Genomic DNA, 19,339 nt, shown 5'->3' on the forward strand with positions numbered 1-19,339 from the left:
GGACAGAGTGAATACACCATGGATGCATCGCTACAACACTGGGATGCATATCAGAAGCATTAGAACTAACACCCACCCCCATTTGGGAAGTGCAAAGCTTACCATGCAGAAAGAGTATGGGAAAACCTCCTATCACTGCTGGAGATGGCCACTTAGGCTCAGCAGAGAGCCCACGCTTGCCATGTGTTGCAGTGCATCCTGTATGCAGCCAACTCACCGAGCCGACCAGAGGATTGCAAGTGCCCACAGATGAGGCACCCGCGGAGACAATGTATGTTTCCTTTTGCTGGTGTGGGTAGGCCTAACAGGTCCAGTGGGACTCACTGCTAAGAGTGTTGAGGCGGCAAGATGCCTTTGACTCTTTTCTAAGTTGGAGTGGACTCTTGAGTTAAGGCTGATTAGTGAGTATTACCTGGATTCTGCCACCAGTGAATGGGGAATAAACCTGATCACATTGCGAGGAGTGGGTTTCATTTGTCAATGAAACAATAGAGCCCCAACTTCAAGGGACAAATGTGTTGTCTATTAGAAATGTTGTAATCTGCCTTTGCATGTAGTGAGTTAGAAATAAAATACTTATTTCATTATAAAAGTAAGGATTTGAGTGGACATTGATTTATTGATACTGCTTTGCGCTTGCTGATTTATGATTCCTGTTCACTAACCTGTATTCACGCTTCCCCAAGGAGTCTTTCACTGCTCATCCACAGCTACCATGGAGTGCAAAAGTGTGTTCTTTGGACAGTTGCTCAGGGTCCATAGTAAGTTAGGCCCAGGGACATCAGGAGTTAAAGGCATCAACCACCACGGTTGGGCACAGTAACCCTGGTGTGCACTGTGGCCCTCTGAATAGGGTTCTGGATGCTGGGGAGCCGTGTTTGCTAGCATGTCCCGACCACAGGGTAAATCCGACAAAAACGCAAGTCAGAAGTGACCATATGGAAGTAGGAGCAAGATTGAACTTCTTTCTTCCATAGTTAACAGCGCATATAATAGATAATTGGGTTCTCTCAATAGTTCAGTAAGGTTATCGAATTGGTTTTAGACACTCTCTGACATGTTTCAAGCCTACACCATTGTCAAGGGATAAAGTGAAGAGGGCAGCAATGTTGTTGGAGTCGAGAAATTACTCAAGACAAGAGCAACACTATGCACCAGGAAAAAAAAGGATTTTATTCAATCCTTTTCCTTATGGAAAAGACAGATGGGTCTTTTGGTGCAGTATTGGATTGGAGAGCCAAGTTTGTCCATTTGGATCAGTTTCAGATGCTTTTCTGACTTCTTCACAAGTTGGGCTTTAAGTTGAACATCATGAAGTCGCTTTAGTCACTGTAAATAAATGAAAATGGGGGTGCACGAATAAGATAGTCCAATGAGCCAAAATTTTATAACTAAATGTCCTCTTTAATTTCCATTTAAATTTCAGTAGATAAAAGGAATGGTCAGCCAACGCGTTTCATTCCCTCAAGGGGAACTTCATCAGGGCTGTAACATGATAAAACAACATAGATATTACAAATAAATCATAAAGCACAGGACTAGCAACACGAACAAATGGCCATATAATATGTAAATTATAAAGACAAAACAGATTTTCGACAAAATTTAAAAGTGCCCATAAAATCACATAGATAAACATCTAAAACATTTACATCACAATATATACATATATACAAACAAATGTTTGAGTAACGGCAGCTTTTTTTTTTAAAATTGTCCACCTGTTAGGTATTAGTAAACACATGTTAAATAAACCTCAAAAGGTATTTTGAACATCCAAGCGAGATCAGAAACTATATGCTAGAATAGTATGATTAGAAGAATCCATAAATATAAACAGAAAAAATGAAAAAGAAGAAAAGAAATATATACAAAGTGGAGTAGATGTGTTATAGAAAACAGTCCAATCCAAAAGTCAAGCATACCTAGAATAGTGTGATTAGAAGAATCCATAAATATAAACAGAAAAAGTGAAAAAGAAGAAAAAAAATATATACAAAGTGGAGTAGATGTGTTATAGAGAACAGTTCAATCCAAAAGACAAGCATACCTTGAATCAATATGTATTTTCTTGAGAATAAAGCAAGTCTTGTGATTTCCATGAAGTTTAGTGTATTTCACAAGTACTTCAAATTTCTGTAAAAAAACACAATGACCCAATTCTTAATAAATGGCAATCTGTGCCAAAATTTTATTTCTACTATAACTATAAATAATCTGGAGAAAATCTCTCTAAATGCGCTCACTATTTGGTGGCTATATAACAAAATTGTAACATGTCAAACAATAACTCACTAATAGAGAAAGTGAGAACGAACTAAGAAACGCATAAACCGGTGGAAACTAGGACCTATGAAATACGCACGGCAAAGCTGAAAAATATCCAAACCGGTAGACACTAGGGCAGATAAAGTGCGCACAATCCAACCCGGTGCGCACACAAGAGACAAGCAGAACGCCTAAACAGAGTTCTAGATGTGACGGCGTGTTCCTCGTTACAAAGTAAGAGGCCCGCCTTTAACGCAACTGATTCCTTACTTTTCTGACTGTCTACAAATGGAGACTGATTTAGTTATAGGTATTATAGACCATGATCCGTGGTCTACATCCATACCGATTGGTTGTTTTCTGACGAGGGGGCGGAGTCCCGTATATTTATATGTCATGGCGGGCCTCTTACTTTGTAACGAGGAACACGCCGTCACATCTAGAACTCTGTTTAGGCGATTGCCGGTAAGATTGTATGCGAGGGACTGCGCGTATGCCCGTGGGGGCGATCTGTAGCTTATGCCCGTGGTTGTGGGTTATCGTACACACTGCCGTGAAATTTCCCGCTGTGGAACAACCACTACCAGGATGCAAATTTTTACTCCCCTTTGGGATATGCCCTTATATTTTTTGTGCTATTTTGTGTGGTTCTGGGCTCTTTGCTTGCGACATGGCATGGTTAGATCAAGCATTGATGTTGATCGCGACTGGGGGCGTTCTGCTTGTCTCTTGTGTGCGCACCAGGTTGGATTGTGCGCACTTTATCTGCCCTAGTGTCTACCAGTTTGGATATTTTTCAGCTTTGCCGTGCGTATTTCATAGGTCCTAGTTTCCACCGGTTTATGCGTTTCTTAGTTCGTTCTCACTTTCTCTATTAGTGAGTTATTGTTTGACATGTTACAATTTTGTTATATAGCCACCAAATAGTGAGCGCAATTAGAGAGATTTTCTCCAGATTATTTATAGTTATAGTAGAAATAAAATTTTGGCACAGATTGCCATTTATTAAGAATTGGGTCATTGTGCTTTTTTACAGAAATTTGAAGTACTTGTGAAATACACTAGACTTCATGGAAATCACAAGACTTGCTTTATTCTCAAGAAAATACATATTGATTCAAGGTATGCTTGTCTTTTGGATTGGACTGTTCTCTATAACACATCTACTCCACTTTGCATATATTTATTTTCTTCTTTTTCATTTTTTCTGTTTATATTTATGGATTCTTCTAATCACACTATTCTAGGTATGCTTGTCTTTTGGATTGGACTGTTTTCTAAAACACATCTACTCCACTTTGTATATATTTCTTTTCTTCTTTTTCATTTTTTCTGTTTATATTTATGGATTCTTCTAATCATACTATTCTAGCATATAGTTTCTGATCTCGCTTGGATGTTCAAAATACCTGTTGAGGTTTATTTAACATGTGTTTACTAATACCTAACAGGTGGACAATTTTCAAAAAATGTTGCTGCCGTTACTCAAACATTTGTTTGTATATATGTATATATTGTGATGTAAATGTTTTAGATGTTTATCTATGTGATTTTATGGGCACTTTTAAATGTTGTCGAAAATCTGTTTTGTCTTTACAATTTAAATATTATATGGCCATTTGTTCGTGTTGCTAGTCCTGTGCTTTATGATTTATTTGTAATATCTATGTTGTTTTATCATGTTACAGCACTGATGAAGTTCCCCTTGAGGGAATGAAACGCGTTGGCTGACCATTCCTTTTATCTACTGAAATTTAAATGGAAATTAAAGAGGACATTTAGTTATAAAATGTTGGCTCATTTGACTATCTTATTCGTGCACCCCCATTTTCATTTATTTATGTCGTATTGATCTGGAGCACAGTAGCGCCATTCAGCGGCTGGAGTATGGACTGGATTGCACGACAATTATCATATTTATCTCAAGAACTGGTGTGAGGTGCGGCAAGAAGGGCCCACCGTTGTTGCAGTTGGAATATTATTCGCTTTAGTCACTGGTCTAAGTCATACAGGTCATAGGAGCAAGCTTCGACTCACAAATGGTCCTTTCACAGTATAGGATCGACTTTCTCCAGTAGAATAGTTGGATTTTATTATATCTTCCATTAGCATCAGCCAGGTTTTGACTTAAGATCTGAGGACTGATGTCATCCACGAATGCAGTGGTTCCTTGGTCTCGCTTTCATCTAAAGCCTTTGGCGAATCACCAAATGAGGCATTGGAATCCCGCCTCAAACAATTTCGAGACCAAAGTTCCAGTGACACCACTAATAACCCAGGGCATGAGTTGCTGGGTATGCAGACCAAATCTAGAGAAAAGAGTCCCTTTTCGGATTTCCCCCTCAATTCATTTGAAAATGGATATCAGTCTGTAGTGGTGAGGGGCTACCCTGGGGGATATGGAATGCAAGGATCAGCGGTCCCAGGAGGTCAGATTGCATTCTTCCAACGTGAGAAAACTGGATGCAGTCTTGAAAACAATTATGTTCTTTCACTCTCAGTTGAATGGGAGGAGTTTGGTAGTTTGGACTGAGATATAATCAAGTGGCACACTGCCGCCTAAATCACCGTGGGATCAAAGACTTGTCAGTTGAACCTGTCAGCAAACACATACATGGTCTTCTGTTGAAGATCACTTCCCATCTCTGAGGATGGTGTAAATCCAAAGGGCACTACATTTTTAGGCAGAAGCCTGAGTCTCAACCTCCCTTCCTCTGTTTTATTCCAACTTTCTGTTCCCAAGTTTAATCACATTTGTCTCCTGAATCAGAGGCCCTGTATAGACATGTTTGTGTTGCCAAAGAATGCAATGCTTCATGTCTTTTGGTTGGAGGTCAATTGTCCTCAGGCATGGGTAGTGGATGCCATGTCAATCCCTTGGCCACAGGGTCTCAGTTATGCGTCCCCCCTTGATTCCCCTCTTCCTAAGTGTTCTTCAGAGGTTTCAGGGAGAGAGAGTGTTGGTGATCCTGGAGTAATCATTTTGGCAATTTTTTAAAATTCTAGATGAATCCTTCTCCCCTTCAGTACCGGAGATTACCTCTAAGCCAAATATGTTATGTTGTTATGCTACTGCTACTTGATATAGCACACAAATCATACCCAAAAGTATATCTAGGTGCTACGCCAGTAAAGAAACACCCCAACAGCCTAAAACAACCAGGTCCTGAGGAGTTTTTTAAATTTAGCAAAGTCCGAGCAGTTGTAGAGATGATGTGGAAGTTGATTCTAAGTATATGGAGAAGTAAAGGAAAAAGCTCTCCACCCGCATCTGGAAGTAGGAACGTGGGGAATGATCAAGCATGCTTTGCCGCTTGATCTCAGCATTCAGGAACAACAATAGAACCGCAGTTTGTCATTTAGGTCTGCGGGGGTTCCACCCATCAGAGTCTTATGGGTGAGACAACCAATCTTAGAGATATGTGCTTCCTAATCAGGCGCCAATGTAAAAATCTCACTGTAAGCACCGATGGGGAGTCAGCTGGAAGATTACTGATTAGATGTGCAACAGCATTTTGCATCACCTGGAGTTTGGATAGCAAGGAATCATTTGCAGCCATAAGCAGGGCATTGCCACAGTCAAGGCCGTTTATGACAAATGCCTGGACCAGACTCTGCCTTGTGGAAGATGGCAGTCAAGAGAAGACTCTCCTCTGAAGCTGCATAGTTGCAAAGCATGCCCCGCAAGAGGCGGAAATCTGATCCTAATGGATAGGGCAGAATCTAGTTTGACACTCAGATTTTTTACCACAAGGCTGGGGGAAGGAGCTGTCCCCACTTCTGAGGGCCACCAGTATGGTGTCCAGAAGTTGTGGGCATTACAGAAAGTAAAGCTAAACACATGAAGCTTTAAAGATTGGACTTAAAGAATTTAGGATGCTCTAGGCAGGTGGCAGTAGAAATTCAGGTTGTCATGAAATAAACGCACCCTTTCTTCATACAAAAAATACTGGGGTTCTTTCTCTAAATGGTGCTCTTAAGAAATGGGATTATGAGCTGTGCAAGTAATAGGTCCAAAATTCCCCCTTACTGGGAACCAAGCTCCCTATTGTAGCACTTCACTATCTCAGGGTAGTGAAGCAGAGACGTTCAAGGGCTTCTCAGGGGAGGTTGTGTGGGCTAGTAATCACCATTCACTGGCATGCAATAATGACACTGACCCCATTATCCAGCCCGTGCTTTTTAGGTCTCGGCTCGAAGGCTGCGCTTGCGCAGTCTCGCTCCGAGATTTAATGTTTCGGAGTGGGGCTTTAACCCGCCCCTTTTTTTTTTACCTCTTCTCCATTGGCTGGCCTCTTAAATGCTCGTCAGACATTGGAGAAGAGGTTTGTCTCTCCAAACAAGCCCCGTCCTTTTCGGATTCGGGGGCGTGTTTTTTCGATTCTTTCTCTCCTCTGGAATGTAAACATTCCAGCCATAGGCAATAGGAGAGAAAGAAAAAAACGCCCCCGATTCCGGCATTTCTGCTTGACCTCGGATAAAGGCGGTGGTGTCTCCGTATGTTTCTATGTATTCGGTAGTTTAGTGTGGTTTATAAACATTTGCAGCCTATTTTCTGGTGCAGTTTAAAGGCCTTTGTGAGGGCTGCACGCACACCAGGGGCTGCCTTTGTTTTCTGTAGTTAGTTTGCACGTGAGAGCTGCAGAGCCTCTGTCAGCACAGCTGGTTGTGAGAATCCAAGATCGTCTCGTGAGGACTGGGTGGAGGCTTTTCGGCACTGAATGGATGGGGGCTTCAAACTAGTTTGGGGGCGTACGGAGTGGGGCCAGTGTGCAGGTTATAACGACTCGGGGTGCGCAGAGAGGGTGTTGTTGTGAAAGTGGGACGTGCACAGTGTGAGACTGCGGGTTGTACAAGTGGGTGCTGCTGGGCTGGCTCTGTGGGCGTCATGTGGGGGCTGCAAGGCCACTACAGAGATTAGGAGCTGCACACCCCGTGTGCGGGCTGCAGTTTGGGACTAAGGACTGGACGGTACAGACTAGGACGATACACATCTGCCTGGGAGGCAGCACAGGCTGAGGGCTGCAGAGCAGGCTGTAAGGGCGGCTGAGAGTAGTGTCGGGGGGTGCAGTGCCTCTGGAAATGGCCAGGGGTGGCTCCGTCTTCTGAGCGGGCCTCATAGAGTTAAAGTCGCACAGCTGGCCGCGAGGGCTGCACCCGGCTGGATCGGCCTCTCTGGCTCAACTTGTAGCGCTCGGGGGCTCTGACAGGCAGAGATTTCCTCTGAAGTGTGCGTAGAGGAGGGCAGGGCTCGGGGAGGAGAAGGCGGATCCTGGCCCCACACACACCTTTCGGGAGAGGAAGTCAAGGTGCAGCTGGGGAGGAAAGTTGCAGAGCTCTGGGGCGCACGGCAGCGGGCAGTCACGGCAAAGGCGCTCGAGAAGACCCCATTCTCTCAGGCTGAAGGAACAGATCACCTCCATGTCTGTGACAGCCTGACCGGGAGACCGCACCGGAGCAGAGGAGGGCGGCATCACCGGAGGACAGCCCGCTGCAGGGGACCCCCTGCACCTCCTGGAGATTGGAGAAGGAGTGCCCCCAGCTGAGTCAGCGGCCTCTGCACACCGAAGACGCACCCACCGGAGCCCGCCATGGAGAACGCGCACGCCAAGACAGTGTCTGAGGTGCTGAGGCACTTCAAGGTGAACGAGAGCTGTGGCCTGAGTCCCGACACAGACCCCGAGGCTGGGGGGAGGGGCACCTCCCAGCTGCTGCCAGTTAAACACCCGCTGACACGAGCAGTGCACGCCCCCGAGGCCCTACTTAATGCACAGCAATGCCCATCTCCCCAACCCCTGGACCCCTACATCAGGTGCCCCTACCTCCTCGCCCCTTTCTCACCAGCTGAATATCTTACTCTCGGTCCCGGGTTTCTCCCATGACGCGCCCCCCTCTCTGCTGTGTCACTCGTGGGGTGTCCATTAAACCTCAGCATTGTCCTGATAGTAATGAGTCTCGCTGTATAGCGCCTACTCCCTGTGTGCCATTCTACAGCGCTGTTAAAAATAGGTGTAACTAGCACCCTATTTCATGACACTCGGTGTAGCGACCTAGTTGGCACGATCAAGATTCAAATCCGTGGCTGCTGATGTTAGCAGTCAAAACGCCAAAAAACAGCCAGAAGGTGCTATGTTAGTGTTAGGAGTTACACTCGAGCACAATGACCCTGAAATGACCTGCTCACCCCTGAGTAATGCACCCCGATCTCTTCTGCTACTCCCAGAGGAGGTGGAAAGGCAGGGTACACACGAGTCTATGGCGGCAGAGGCGCACAACCCACTGAGCTGCTTTACAATCTTGCCCCTGAGCAGCACAAATCTGTAAGGATGTGGTCTGTCTGCTAGACTGCAGACTTTGGTGCTGGAAACCAGGGTCCGAGCCTTGGGGTTGCGTCCACATCCTATGATTCTGGGCAAATCACTTAATCTCCCCGTGCCTGAATGTGTAATGTAGATAGGGTGCTCATGTAAAGCGCTCCAATACCTTCGGGTCGAGTTCGCGATATATAAATATGCAACAAAAAAATAAATAAATAAACACGCTTTGAGTGGGCACTAGTGCCCTCTTGGGTCAAGGGAGGCATGCTCCGACACAGCGCCCCCTGCTGCACCCCCTCATTAACACCACATTTTTATGGAGATGGTTGAGGGAAGTTCTGCTCCTAATTCAAAGGTGGGGGCATGAAACGCCCACCCTGCCCCCTCCCACCAAGGCCTCTGGGCTGGGGGAGTGGATTGAGCCAGGTTTAGCGCTTTATGCTCCTTAGATGTTTGGCTGGGGGTGGGGGGCGATGGTAATTGGTCTTTTCGGGGTGCAAATGTACTGCTGGCCCAGCCGTGGGGGGTGTCCTGCCCGCTTCCTGCCCCGAGGACAAAAAGCAGAATATATTGGGGGGGCGGGGGGTCTACAGTAAGCAGCCTGTGACCTCACAGGGCCTGGACATATCACGCAATGCACGTGTGACCTTGGCTCCTGGAAGCAGGGGGGCGACAAATATTCAAGATTATTCGGCGACTGGAAACTTGGACGATTACAATCCTCATCATTTGGCTTGGAAAACGCCTGGTCAGCTTAGTTCAAGGGAGTGTCCATACTAATTTGAGAGTGATTAAGCTATTGACATTGTAAATAACAAATACATACACAAAAATAATGTCATGAGCAATGCCAATAGCTCTAACTAACAATGCCGAGACCGTTGCATTGTAAATGCTTGTTTGTTTTGTAAATGAAAAATACATTTATGACCCAGACACCACTAAATACTATGCATGAATTTACAAATATATACATCACGCAGATTGAACAACTCTTAGGTAACATTCTGCAGTCACATTTGTACCCCAATGGGTCATGACCCCCACAATCACAGTACCCCCCACCTGTTCCAGATAGGCCATCACAATATATAGGGTATCAATTTAAATATGGCAGGCCTATTGATTTTGTCAAAGGGTCATTGCAACATCATGTCAGGTAAACCCATTGACTTTTTTCAGAGTTACGATATTAAAATATAAGGCAAGCCTATTGGATTTGTCAAAGGCTCACCATATTGAAAGACAATCCACGTGTTTAAAACCACAGTTATGTCACCATAACATTAACTATGTTTAAATTCAGCCAATAAAGCATTGCAGTAGTTATCAAAAACCATTGATAGCAATAAACGTTCAATAAAGCATTTAAACCCAATATTACTTTTTCCCACATTTAGACAATATAATGTGCAGTCACAGAAATCACCCCCAAAGGGTGCTGCACAACCCACTGATGAGCAAAAGCTTCAGCCTTAGGAGTGCTTGAAAGAGAATACAAAAGTATACCCAGGTCAGGTTTCCCAAGATCAGTGATATATACACTGGGCAGAGTCCTTAGTCCATTAGGGCATGTCCTTCCAGCTTTCACTGGTGTTGCTGTTGTCGAAGTCCTTGCTCAGAGTCCAACAACTCCTTCTCTCCATTGTGCAAGCGTTTTTTGAATGGGTGGGGAACGTTCATAAAGCCTAGTACCCCTGACCATTCCTAGGGTGCCACATCACCCCTCCAGTCGTTTCACAACCTTCCTGCACAGCATCTTGGGACAACTTAAGATAGTGCTGCCAAGAGGTCTCTGTTCACATCTTCTCTGGGTGCCTTAGTTCCACCCCTAGCTAACATCACTGCCAGGGACTTTCCTAACAAAAGGTCAAAGGGGATCCCCCTCCTGATTTGTCTTCAGAGGTCTAGGCTTCTACCTTTGTACAGTGGGCCTGGTCTGTCCCAGCCCTGGTAGAGTATGACAGTTAATTAACAGTTGCAGATTTTCTTTCCCACCCCTTGCTCCTCAGAAGCTGAGTGAATCACTGTTAATAATTCCTTTTGTGTGAGGTCTTCATTCCCTTCTGCTGGGGAGCAGAGTAATCAACTTGGACCAGCAAGGTGACAAAAGGCCTGGACTATGATAGTGAGCTGAGTCAGAGATGTGTGGTAATTCTGGATGACCCATAAGGTGTAAATGAAGGCTCTTGAGACATGCATATTCAAACTTTGAACACATGTTTCACCCCAGTTTGATACCTTCCTGTAATTTGTAGCCTGAAAGGCAGCAAAATGGCACACATTGGCCGATTTCCCCCTATGTGTATAACACAGTGTTTCTGCCGATCAACAGTAAACCCTAATGACTTTACCTATAGGTGGCCACTAATATTATCAGGCCTATCTTAGGTCAACATCTAAACTTGCAGAGTGCCCTCTGTGTCAGGCTACCTGTGAAGGCTGCTGAGCCTGACAGTAGTCTTACATGCTGGGCCCTCACGAATGTGCATACATGTTCATGTGTAACCATACAAGTGACTCTTACCTTCTCTGTGTCACAACAGCCCTGGCTTAAAAAGCAGACACTGGCAGTAAACATGCACAGTCCATTTACCGTGGATGAGACACCAGTAGTGACACTCAACCACAGTAAAAAGTCAAAAACCGGGTGATCAAAAAGCAAAAAAATCCTGCCTTACTAAATGGATGGAACCCAATTGCAACAGTATTGTTCTTGGAGTTGGGATCCAGTGGGTGATAGATCCTCTTCAGATTCTAGAGTATTTAGGAGAGCAAGTTCTTAAAAATCTTGCTTCTTCAACACTTTCAGCACAATTGGAAGCTTTTAATTTGTTCAAGGGTATAAATGGTGGGCGGGTGGGGAGTGGGACTTCATCAACCCGTCTTCTCTAATTTGGAAATTGTTAATGATTTTTTGTCTATGGAAACAAGTTTTCCATTGGCAGTTCCATCTTAGGATTTGCCGAAAGTGTTGCCGGGGTTACTGATGGAACCATTTGAACCTTTGGGAATGGCAAAAATTATATGGTTTCCAGTAAAGATGACCTTTTAGTATGTTGGGGAGTTGGGGGTCTCTGGTGATTTCTTGTCCCTGACTGAAGATTTTACCAGGTAGAGTGATATTTAAATCTTAAATCTTTAAATTAACAGCTTAGTAAAATTAATTTGTCAATAACATTATTTTACACCTGTTGAATTCTTATTGCAACTGCCTAGATTGTTATATGGGTTGACCAAAAGTAGGAACAGCTCATTAAATAAACCTTGGTAAAGGCAGCAGGTCTATTCTAATTGGAAATGGCTCTTCATTGTGAGTGTGTGTTTGTGTGCCATATTACGGATGGGCGAATGAATCAATGGGTAGATAAATGGAAATATCCATACATGCAAGCAAACATTCTTTATACATGCACTTGGAACTCATGTATCCATTCATCCACCCCTTGATACATTCTTGCATTCAGACACTGCCCATCTTAAGTGCAGCACAAACTTGTCAATCAATGAAGAGACACTTTCACGTAAAAGCCAGTCTTTGCAAATGTTTGTTTTGATCTGTATTTATTTTCACAAAGGTGGCATGTAGCAAAATGTCACATTATTTCTTAGTGGAATGGTGTTTTGCTCAAATTCATTTTGTACGGAAAGTGTTGTGTTATAAAAGTACAAAAGCCAGTTGTTTATACATTTGTCTGAAAGTAGGAACACAAAAAATAATTTTTGGTTATGGATAACTGCAATGATGACTGGAAAAAGAAAGGAACAACCTAGCACACTACAAACAACATGTTTCATGATGTAACATAGCATCACAATAACAAGCATTAGCAAAGCCAATAGGTCTCTCCAATCCGAGAGCTATAGGCGTTGTCAATGTTAATGTCTTTTAGCTATGTGTTATGGAGTGGAGTGGATGTATATAGTGTGGAATAGAATAATGTGTGATGGAGTAGAATTGTTTGTTCTGGAATTGTGTGATGTTAAGTGGAGTTATGTGTCGTGGAATTATATGGCATGGTGTGCATTGGAATTATGTGGTACTGACTGTAGTGGAATTATGTGAAGCAGGATTGTGTGTAATGGAGTGGAATTATGGGCTCAAGAATTGACATAGAATGTGGGTACCATAGGTCATTGGTGGCAGCAATTATGACTCGTCAACACATATGTTTATGAATATGCGAATATTAAACCAAGCCCACCGCTATATGCCAGTGTAAACTATCATCTGCTCAGGTATCTCCTAGTGTTCCTTGGTGGAGATATACGCTTGCAGATAAGTAAGTCAAGGAATATACAACAGGACAAACCGCCAATCAGTGTATTTAAAGCCCATGTAGAGGGAACTGTTTGTGGCGGCATCTGACATCACACTTAGGCATGCACAATTACGTGTCTTAGTGAAGGATGATTGGAAATGTAGTTCCTGGACCCTCTAGGGGAGTGAGAATGAGTGTTCTCATGTGATGGAAATGACTGCTGGCAATGTAAAATGATGCAAAAAACACTATAGCAAATTGCAACATGGAGTCGGGTAAGTGCAATAGAATGCATTTGAAAGAACGGACACATGATACAGGTACCATAGAGCATTGTTGGCAGCAGGTATGACTCGTCAGCACTTACGTTTATGAGTGGGAAAATAATAGACCAAGGCCACCGCTATATGCAGTGTAAACTCTCATCTACTCAGGTATCTCCTAGTGTCCCTTTGTTGAGGCATAGGCTTGCAGGTCAGTATGTTGAGGAGTATACTAACAGGTTGGACAGAGGCTCACCGCGCTGCAGTGTATTTAAGGCCCATGTAGTGGCAACTATTTGTAGCGGCGTCTGATGTCAGACGCAGGCATGTGCAATGACGTATCTTAGGAAAGGATGATAGGAAATGAAATTCTCAGACCCTCTAGGGGCGTAAGAATGAGGTTTTCTTTCATTACAAAATTAGTCAGGACATAAAGGTCTCCTAAAGCGTGTATATACTGATGGAATTAACAAACCTTAATTCCAACAGTATGCATATGTTGTTTCACAATGAAAAGCATGGATCTTGAGGTCAATTGTGTTAATACATCCAGGACATTACATCACTGATAAGAGTACGTAAAGGCAGTAAAAATAAACATCCTGACAATATTCTGAACAATACGACGCGGAATCACAAGAGCGGCTGTGCAGGCCAAAGAAAGCAAACACATGGTCGGACATGGAGCAGTGGAAGACGGAGCAGACAGGAACACAAAGAAACCAGAACAGAGACGGAGCTCAGAGTGAGTCGAGCACTCATTTGAAATTCTCTAAAGAAAGAAAAAAATACTTCCTAAAACATTTCCTAAAATGAGAGCAGTGGATTGTTAGTAGTAATTGGTCCATGCTCTTTGGGAGGGTTAAATGCAGGAAGAGACATTATGCATGCATGCCATGTACAAAAGATGAGAAAGAATAGAAGAGTGATGATGGAGTCAGCAAATGGGAAGCCTATGGGTGGCCTGAATGCCACAAAGTAGATACAGCATGTTTCTTCTAGACAGCACATGTGCTGTCTAGAGCCGAGACCCTAAAATTAGTGCGTATACCTTTAACCTTTGCTTGTTTCCATACCTTGTGCATATGATCAATCATGTTAATTAGCAGGTTGCTCCTCTAAATATTCAATAAATACTTTTCAAAAATAGATTACTACTACTCATAATTTGGGTCACAGTTTTTTTCACTTACTGTGCTGTAATTCCGATGTTGTCTAGGGGCATGCAATTTATTTCTTGGTACCCCCAAAAGTTTGGTCGAATTCTGACACTGCTGAGCAGCACAATTTTTTTGATATGCCATGAAATATCAACAAAACATTTTAACATCATCCCATCCACGTTTTATTAGAAAAACGTCATATTTTATACTTTTACTTTTGCGATTAGTGTCAGATTGTCTAAATAAATAGAATGAGATTGACAGGATCTTAGACAAGTAAGGAGCATAAGGGGCTTATAGGGCTACAGATTATATGGTGTGGTTGCATGTCACTATATTTAGGTCAACAATATTGATCTATGAAAACCTTGCATCCATTACATCGAAAAAGTAATAATTTATTTAGTATTCTTAACTCCACACTCATTTAGCTTGACGTGGGAGTCAATATGGTGGATTCCATATGTTTTCATGCAATCATGTGATATTGTGACTTATATCATTCTCTGCATACATGCTGTTCTCTTGGAAGTTGCCCGATTCCATTTGGCGGACGTGATTTTGTGGTGATGATAAGTAAAAGTTAAGGTGTCCTCGGTTTTTGTCTGTCATCCATGGCCTTGTATCCATAACACTATCACAAGATAGTGTCAGTCATGAAACTCGGTCTTAGAATATGAGGTCCGCCTGAATAACAAAATAATTTTTCAGCTAATCCATTCTCACTTTTGTAACCCACTTGAGGCATTTTCAAAGCAAACCAAATCCGACTGAGTCAGTGAGGGGTTTCTATTCGGAGATGGTTGGCCATCGGTTGCAGTGCCTCAACAGGTGAACTGAAGCACTAGCTGTCTAAAGAAGTGTTCACTCATAACCAGTCTGAGGACACTTTTGCGACGCCAACTCTCTCACACGTCTCCAAGATAATGTGTTGATACGGCTGAAGGAAATGTAAGACTGCACTTTTTTGTCACTGCTCACAGCCTCACTTGTTAGTCTCATTTCACTGGCCAAATCTTGTAGTAAGCCTCCATGAGATTGCTCAAGCAACTCACTTGGGGCCATATGTAGCAAGCCTTTTTTCCATTTGCGAATGGGAAAAAGCCTTTTGGGATGTATCATCCCAAAAGGCCATCGCAAAATAGAGAATCGCTCAATTAGTCGATACTCTATTTTCGAATGCAATTAAGGAATTGCAAATTGCGATTCCTTAAATGCAATTCTGGAAGCACCAGAAATTTGCTATTTGGCCTTAAGGAATGGCAAGTTACCACCAACTTCAAGTTGGTGGTAATTTGCGATTTTCTTCAAAAAAAGCACTTTTTTGATTTTTTTAAAGTGCCATATGTCGCACATTCATGCCCCTAGGGCATGCATGTGCGCAAAATGTGCACACATTCATATTTCAGGGGTGCAACAGGGTGTCCTTTTGACACCCTTGCAACCTTGAAATTGAATTCTCAATTTGCGATTCTCTAATTGGTAATCGCAAATTGAGAATTTCTTCCCATTCATTCCCATGGGCCTCCTAGCCTATAGGAATGAATGGGAAGGTATTCCTTATTTGCGAATCTCAATTTGCGATTCGCTAAAAATCACAATTTGAGAATCGCAAAACTCTTTTTTGATACATATGGCCCCTGGTCCCTTCCTACGAGTGACCCAATAACTTCTGAAATGTGTGGTAACTCCAGTTGCTGTTTACACAGGAATTATAGATTTTCAATATTTTAATTGCACCAAGTACAAACTGAGTGCGATAAAAACCTCATCCGCCAAAAAATGTCCGTTTCTCAATCCAGCGAATACATGTATATACATATATATCAGGGTAAAATGCCTGGTAAGTAGTTTTTGGTGTCAATTATTAGACACGATAAATGTATTGCAAATTGGTGCCTGCTTTTATCTAGAGGTGGTAATAACTCGTTTAATTTGCTGCAGTATAATCATGTGAAACTGTAGCAGAATTTCGTTATTATGCAGAATTACAAATAACTTTTGATTTACCACTGTTTTCTTGGAGCAAAATGCACTCTTGGTTTCAAAACGAACCTGAAAATGAATGTTGTGCTAAAATGTTAGTGGTAAATGCAACAGAACAGGGGAGCAGTGGCCGGCAGCCACTTGAGCTCTGTCCCTGTGCTCTTGGGTGGACATGTTTGCCCTAAATTACACGAACCGGCATAATTGCGTAATTTTGGGTAATTTCCCATCACAAGAGTAAAGCAAAATGCCAAAATTACTCCGATTACTCAGGCATAATTAACATTTCTACCTGGTTTACTTTTATAGCTAGGTAGTCTAGATAAGTAAATTAGAATGAGTGCTTTGTTTCTGTGCATACTTCCAAATACGTGTTTGAGATAGGTGTTTGTTGATGCCTGTCAAGACAAGAGGAAAACTGAAGAACTTTCATAGAAGAGAAGGCTCCAGATAAATCTACATTGCGAACGTAAAACGCATGTCTATGAATATTGAACAGTTCCAAAAGACTCCGTTTCAACCATCTTGTTATCATTAATAATAACCATTTAGGAGGCTAACACATAGCTTTACAAACTACATTTTCATTATTGTTTGCTAAATCAATTACATATTAAAATGTAAAATATATTGTATTGTTAACATTGCCATGAGTATAACTACTTATAATAAAAATGTTACTATTCCAGCATCATAATGTTCAACTAAGTGAATCATCAGTATTGTATCTTTGCACAAATGTTTGAAACAACACAATTTGAGAGGAGTGCCCTGCATAATCTTGTCTGCAAGCAGCCAATGACAGAGGAAGTGTGTTGCAGAGCACCCGCTCATGCAGTGCTTGGCTACACCTGGTTGCTGTGAAACAACGAAAACAAACATAAGCATCATGTCCCAGTAAATGCCATTAAGCACGCAAGCTTCCAGCGGTGCAATTATGAAATATGCATACTTACTATTCGACTGCGAGTTGCATTGTCAAAAAAGGTGTCTTTGTCTTTAATGTCGAATCTATAAATGGCAAAAAAAACAATATCGAAGAAAATTACACTAGTACTAACAGACCAATAATACAACAGCATTCAACCAGTGAGTTGTATAAACTGGGTGTGCACGTAGAGAGAGAAAATCCTCTTTATGTTCAACTATCAGTAGCATACTAAAACAGCTAAAAAAGGTTGTTTTATAAATAACGATGAATGCATATATTTATTTTGTTTTGATGCTGTTGATGTACGAAATGCAGTTGTATAAAACCCATGTTTCACAGTGAACTTTGAAATATAAAACAATATTTCACAGTTGTCTGTGAAATATGGAGTTTTTCGGTAAGAGAACAGCTCTCCCAAGGCGATCTATAGAACTAAACCGTCAGGGCTACTAGGATTATGGAGGAGGAAATTATGTGGCATGGATGTCTAAATAATGCAGTGAAGAAATGCACATTTTGTGACACATTCTCTGGCAGTATTTTCATCCCTGTGCGCAAGAAACATACTTAGTTAAACCTGCAAATTGTGGAAATTATGTCACAAATGATTTTGCAAATGTGTCAAATCCATAATTATGTGCTAAATGCTACAGCCATGAAATCAACCAAATTCTACAGCCTTCCCCAGTGTCCACTGTTATATCAACGATCTATTCACTAAAGTCACACAAAACTTAAACATTCTAATTCCCGCTAATGCCCATTGCCATCTACTCTTTCTCAACCCAATTACAACAAAATAAATGTCACGCAAACAATATATAACAGGTACCACGTGTAATAAGATCCTATAATGCCATCTCATGGTTTTGGTGGCATTTACAAATCCCTCGGGCTTCAGTCTAATGGTTTGTGAACTCTTTGATTGTAATATTTAATTATCTTACACCGTTACCTGTTATGCAGACTCACTCTCTCTCTCGCCAGCATTTCTGCACACGGCCTTCTGCCTTGCACTGTGGAAGTGAGCGGGAAGGAATGGCCCTAGGGCAGCTATCCCATATTAACACAGCAGGCCCCTCTTTTTACCACTTTACATTTTTTTAGGGTTCAGCTACTTCTCCCAACAGCAGTATCATGGGTGATATCACTCGCAGTATCACTGATACAGTTGAAGTCATATATAAGATCATAAGTAGTGAATGCATTAATGTGAGCTCTGGTTAGTTTAACTAAGTATAACTTTGGAAATTCGGTGGTTTTTAGGTTCTGTTTTGGAACCATGACTGAACTAGAACTGTTTTTTCACTGAATTTCCAAGGTTTATTTAAAGTACGTTGCGGTCTTATAATTAAAGCAAACCTTAACGCCACTGTACCATTTGTTTTTTCAATGAAATTCTGGTTTTATTTTGTTATACACCACATTCACCTACTCCTTGAACATAACCTGCTATTTACGCCTTCAGCAAAGCCTTGTGCTCAACTGACAAAGCCTGCTGCTAACTTGCAGTACCTCATTCTTTTTTTGTATAGTGCTTCGCATCTGCTGGTATCCGAAGCACTATACTAAATTGGTTCTCCTCTCTTTGACTTTTAGGATCCAAGCACTCTCCCCAGGCCCTTTTTGTTCCCCAAGTAAGCTCATTTTTTGTAGAACTTCCTCAGGGATCCACCCTTAGCTCGACCACTTTTAAACTTCTTGCTGCCCTGATTTAATCCTTTGGTTTTAGTCTCCAAACCTATGTGGATGTTACACACCTTATTCTGAAAAGTTGAAACAACTCCCATTCACGGACATACCTGTGCTATTTTATCGTCAATGTGCTCCAGATCTTCGTGCCTAAACTCCTACAAAACAGAAGTTCTCTTCTGAGGGCAGCACTTCGTCCTGGAGCCCTGCCTGGTGGCCCGTCACACTCGGTCCTCACTGCTTCTGCTTCAATCCTCATAGACCGTAAGCTAGCTTCTTCAATTCGCATAAGCAAGCTGACTACTACATGCTTTCTCCTGTTGAGAAATTGCTTTAAGGTTCTTCCACTGCTCCACCCCAATTCACACAGCTGTTTAGTGCAGGCATTAATAATTTCTTAACTGGATGATTGTACTTCTTTATACCTGACACTTCCAGGGTACTGGCTAGATTCCAC

At 42.3% G+C, this 19,339-nt stretch overlaps 1 protein-coding gene across 2 annotated transcripts in view; it reads right to left on the minus strand.

Moving 5' to 3' along the window:
• The window catches only part of ANO2 (anoctamin 2), a 1,601,761-nt gene that overhangs the window by 916,307 nt on the left and 666,115 nt on the right, over positions 1–19,339 (minus strand). For both annotated transcript variants that reach the window (XM_085652609.1, XM_085652610.1), the window contains one exon: positions 17,216–17,270. In XM_085652609.1, the coding sequence (XP_085508735.1) occupies positions 17,216–17,270 (55 nt within the window). The remainder of the gene's footprint in view (positions 1–17,215; positions 17,271–19,339) is intronic.

The sequence above is a fragment of the Triturus cristatus genome, chromosome 4_1, assembly GCF_964204655.1.
Source record: "Triturus cristatus chromosome 4_1, aTriCri1.1, whole genome shotgun sequence".
Taxonomy (NCBI): Eukaryota; Metazoa; Chordata; class Amphibia; order Caudata; family Salamandridae; genus Triturus; species Triturus cristatus.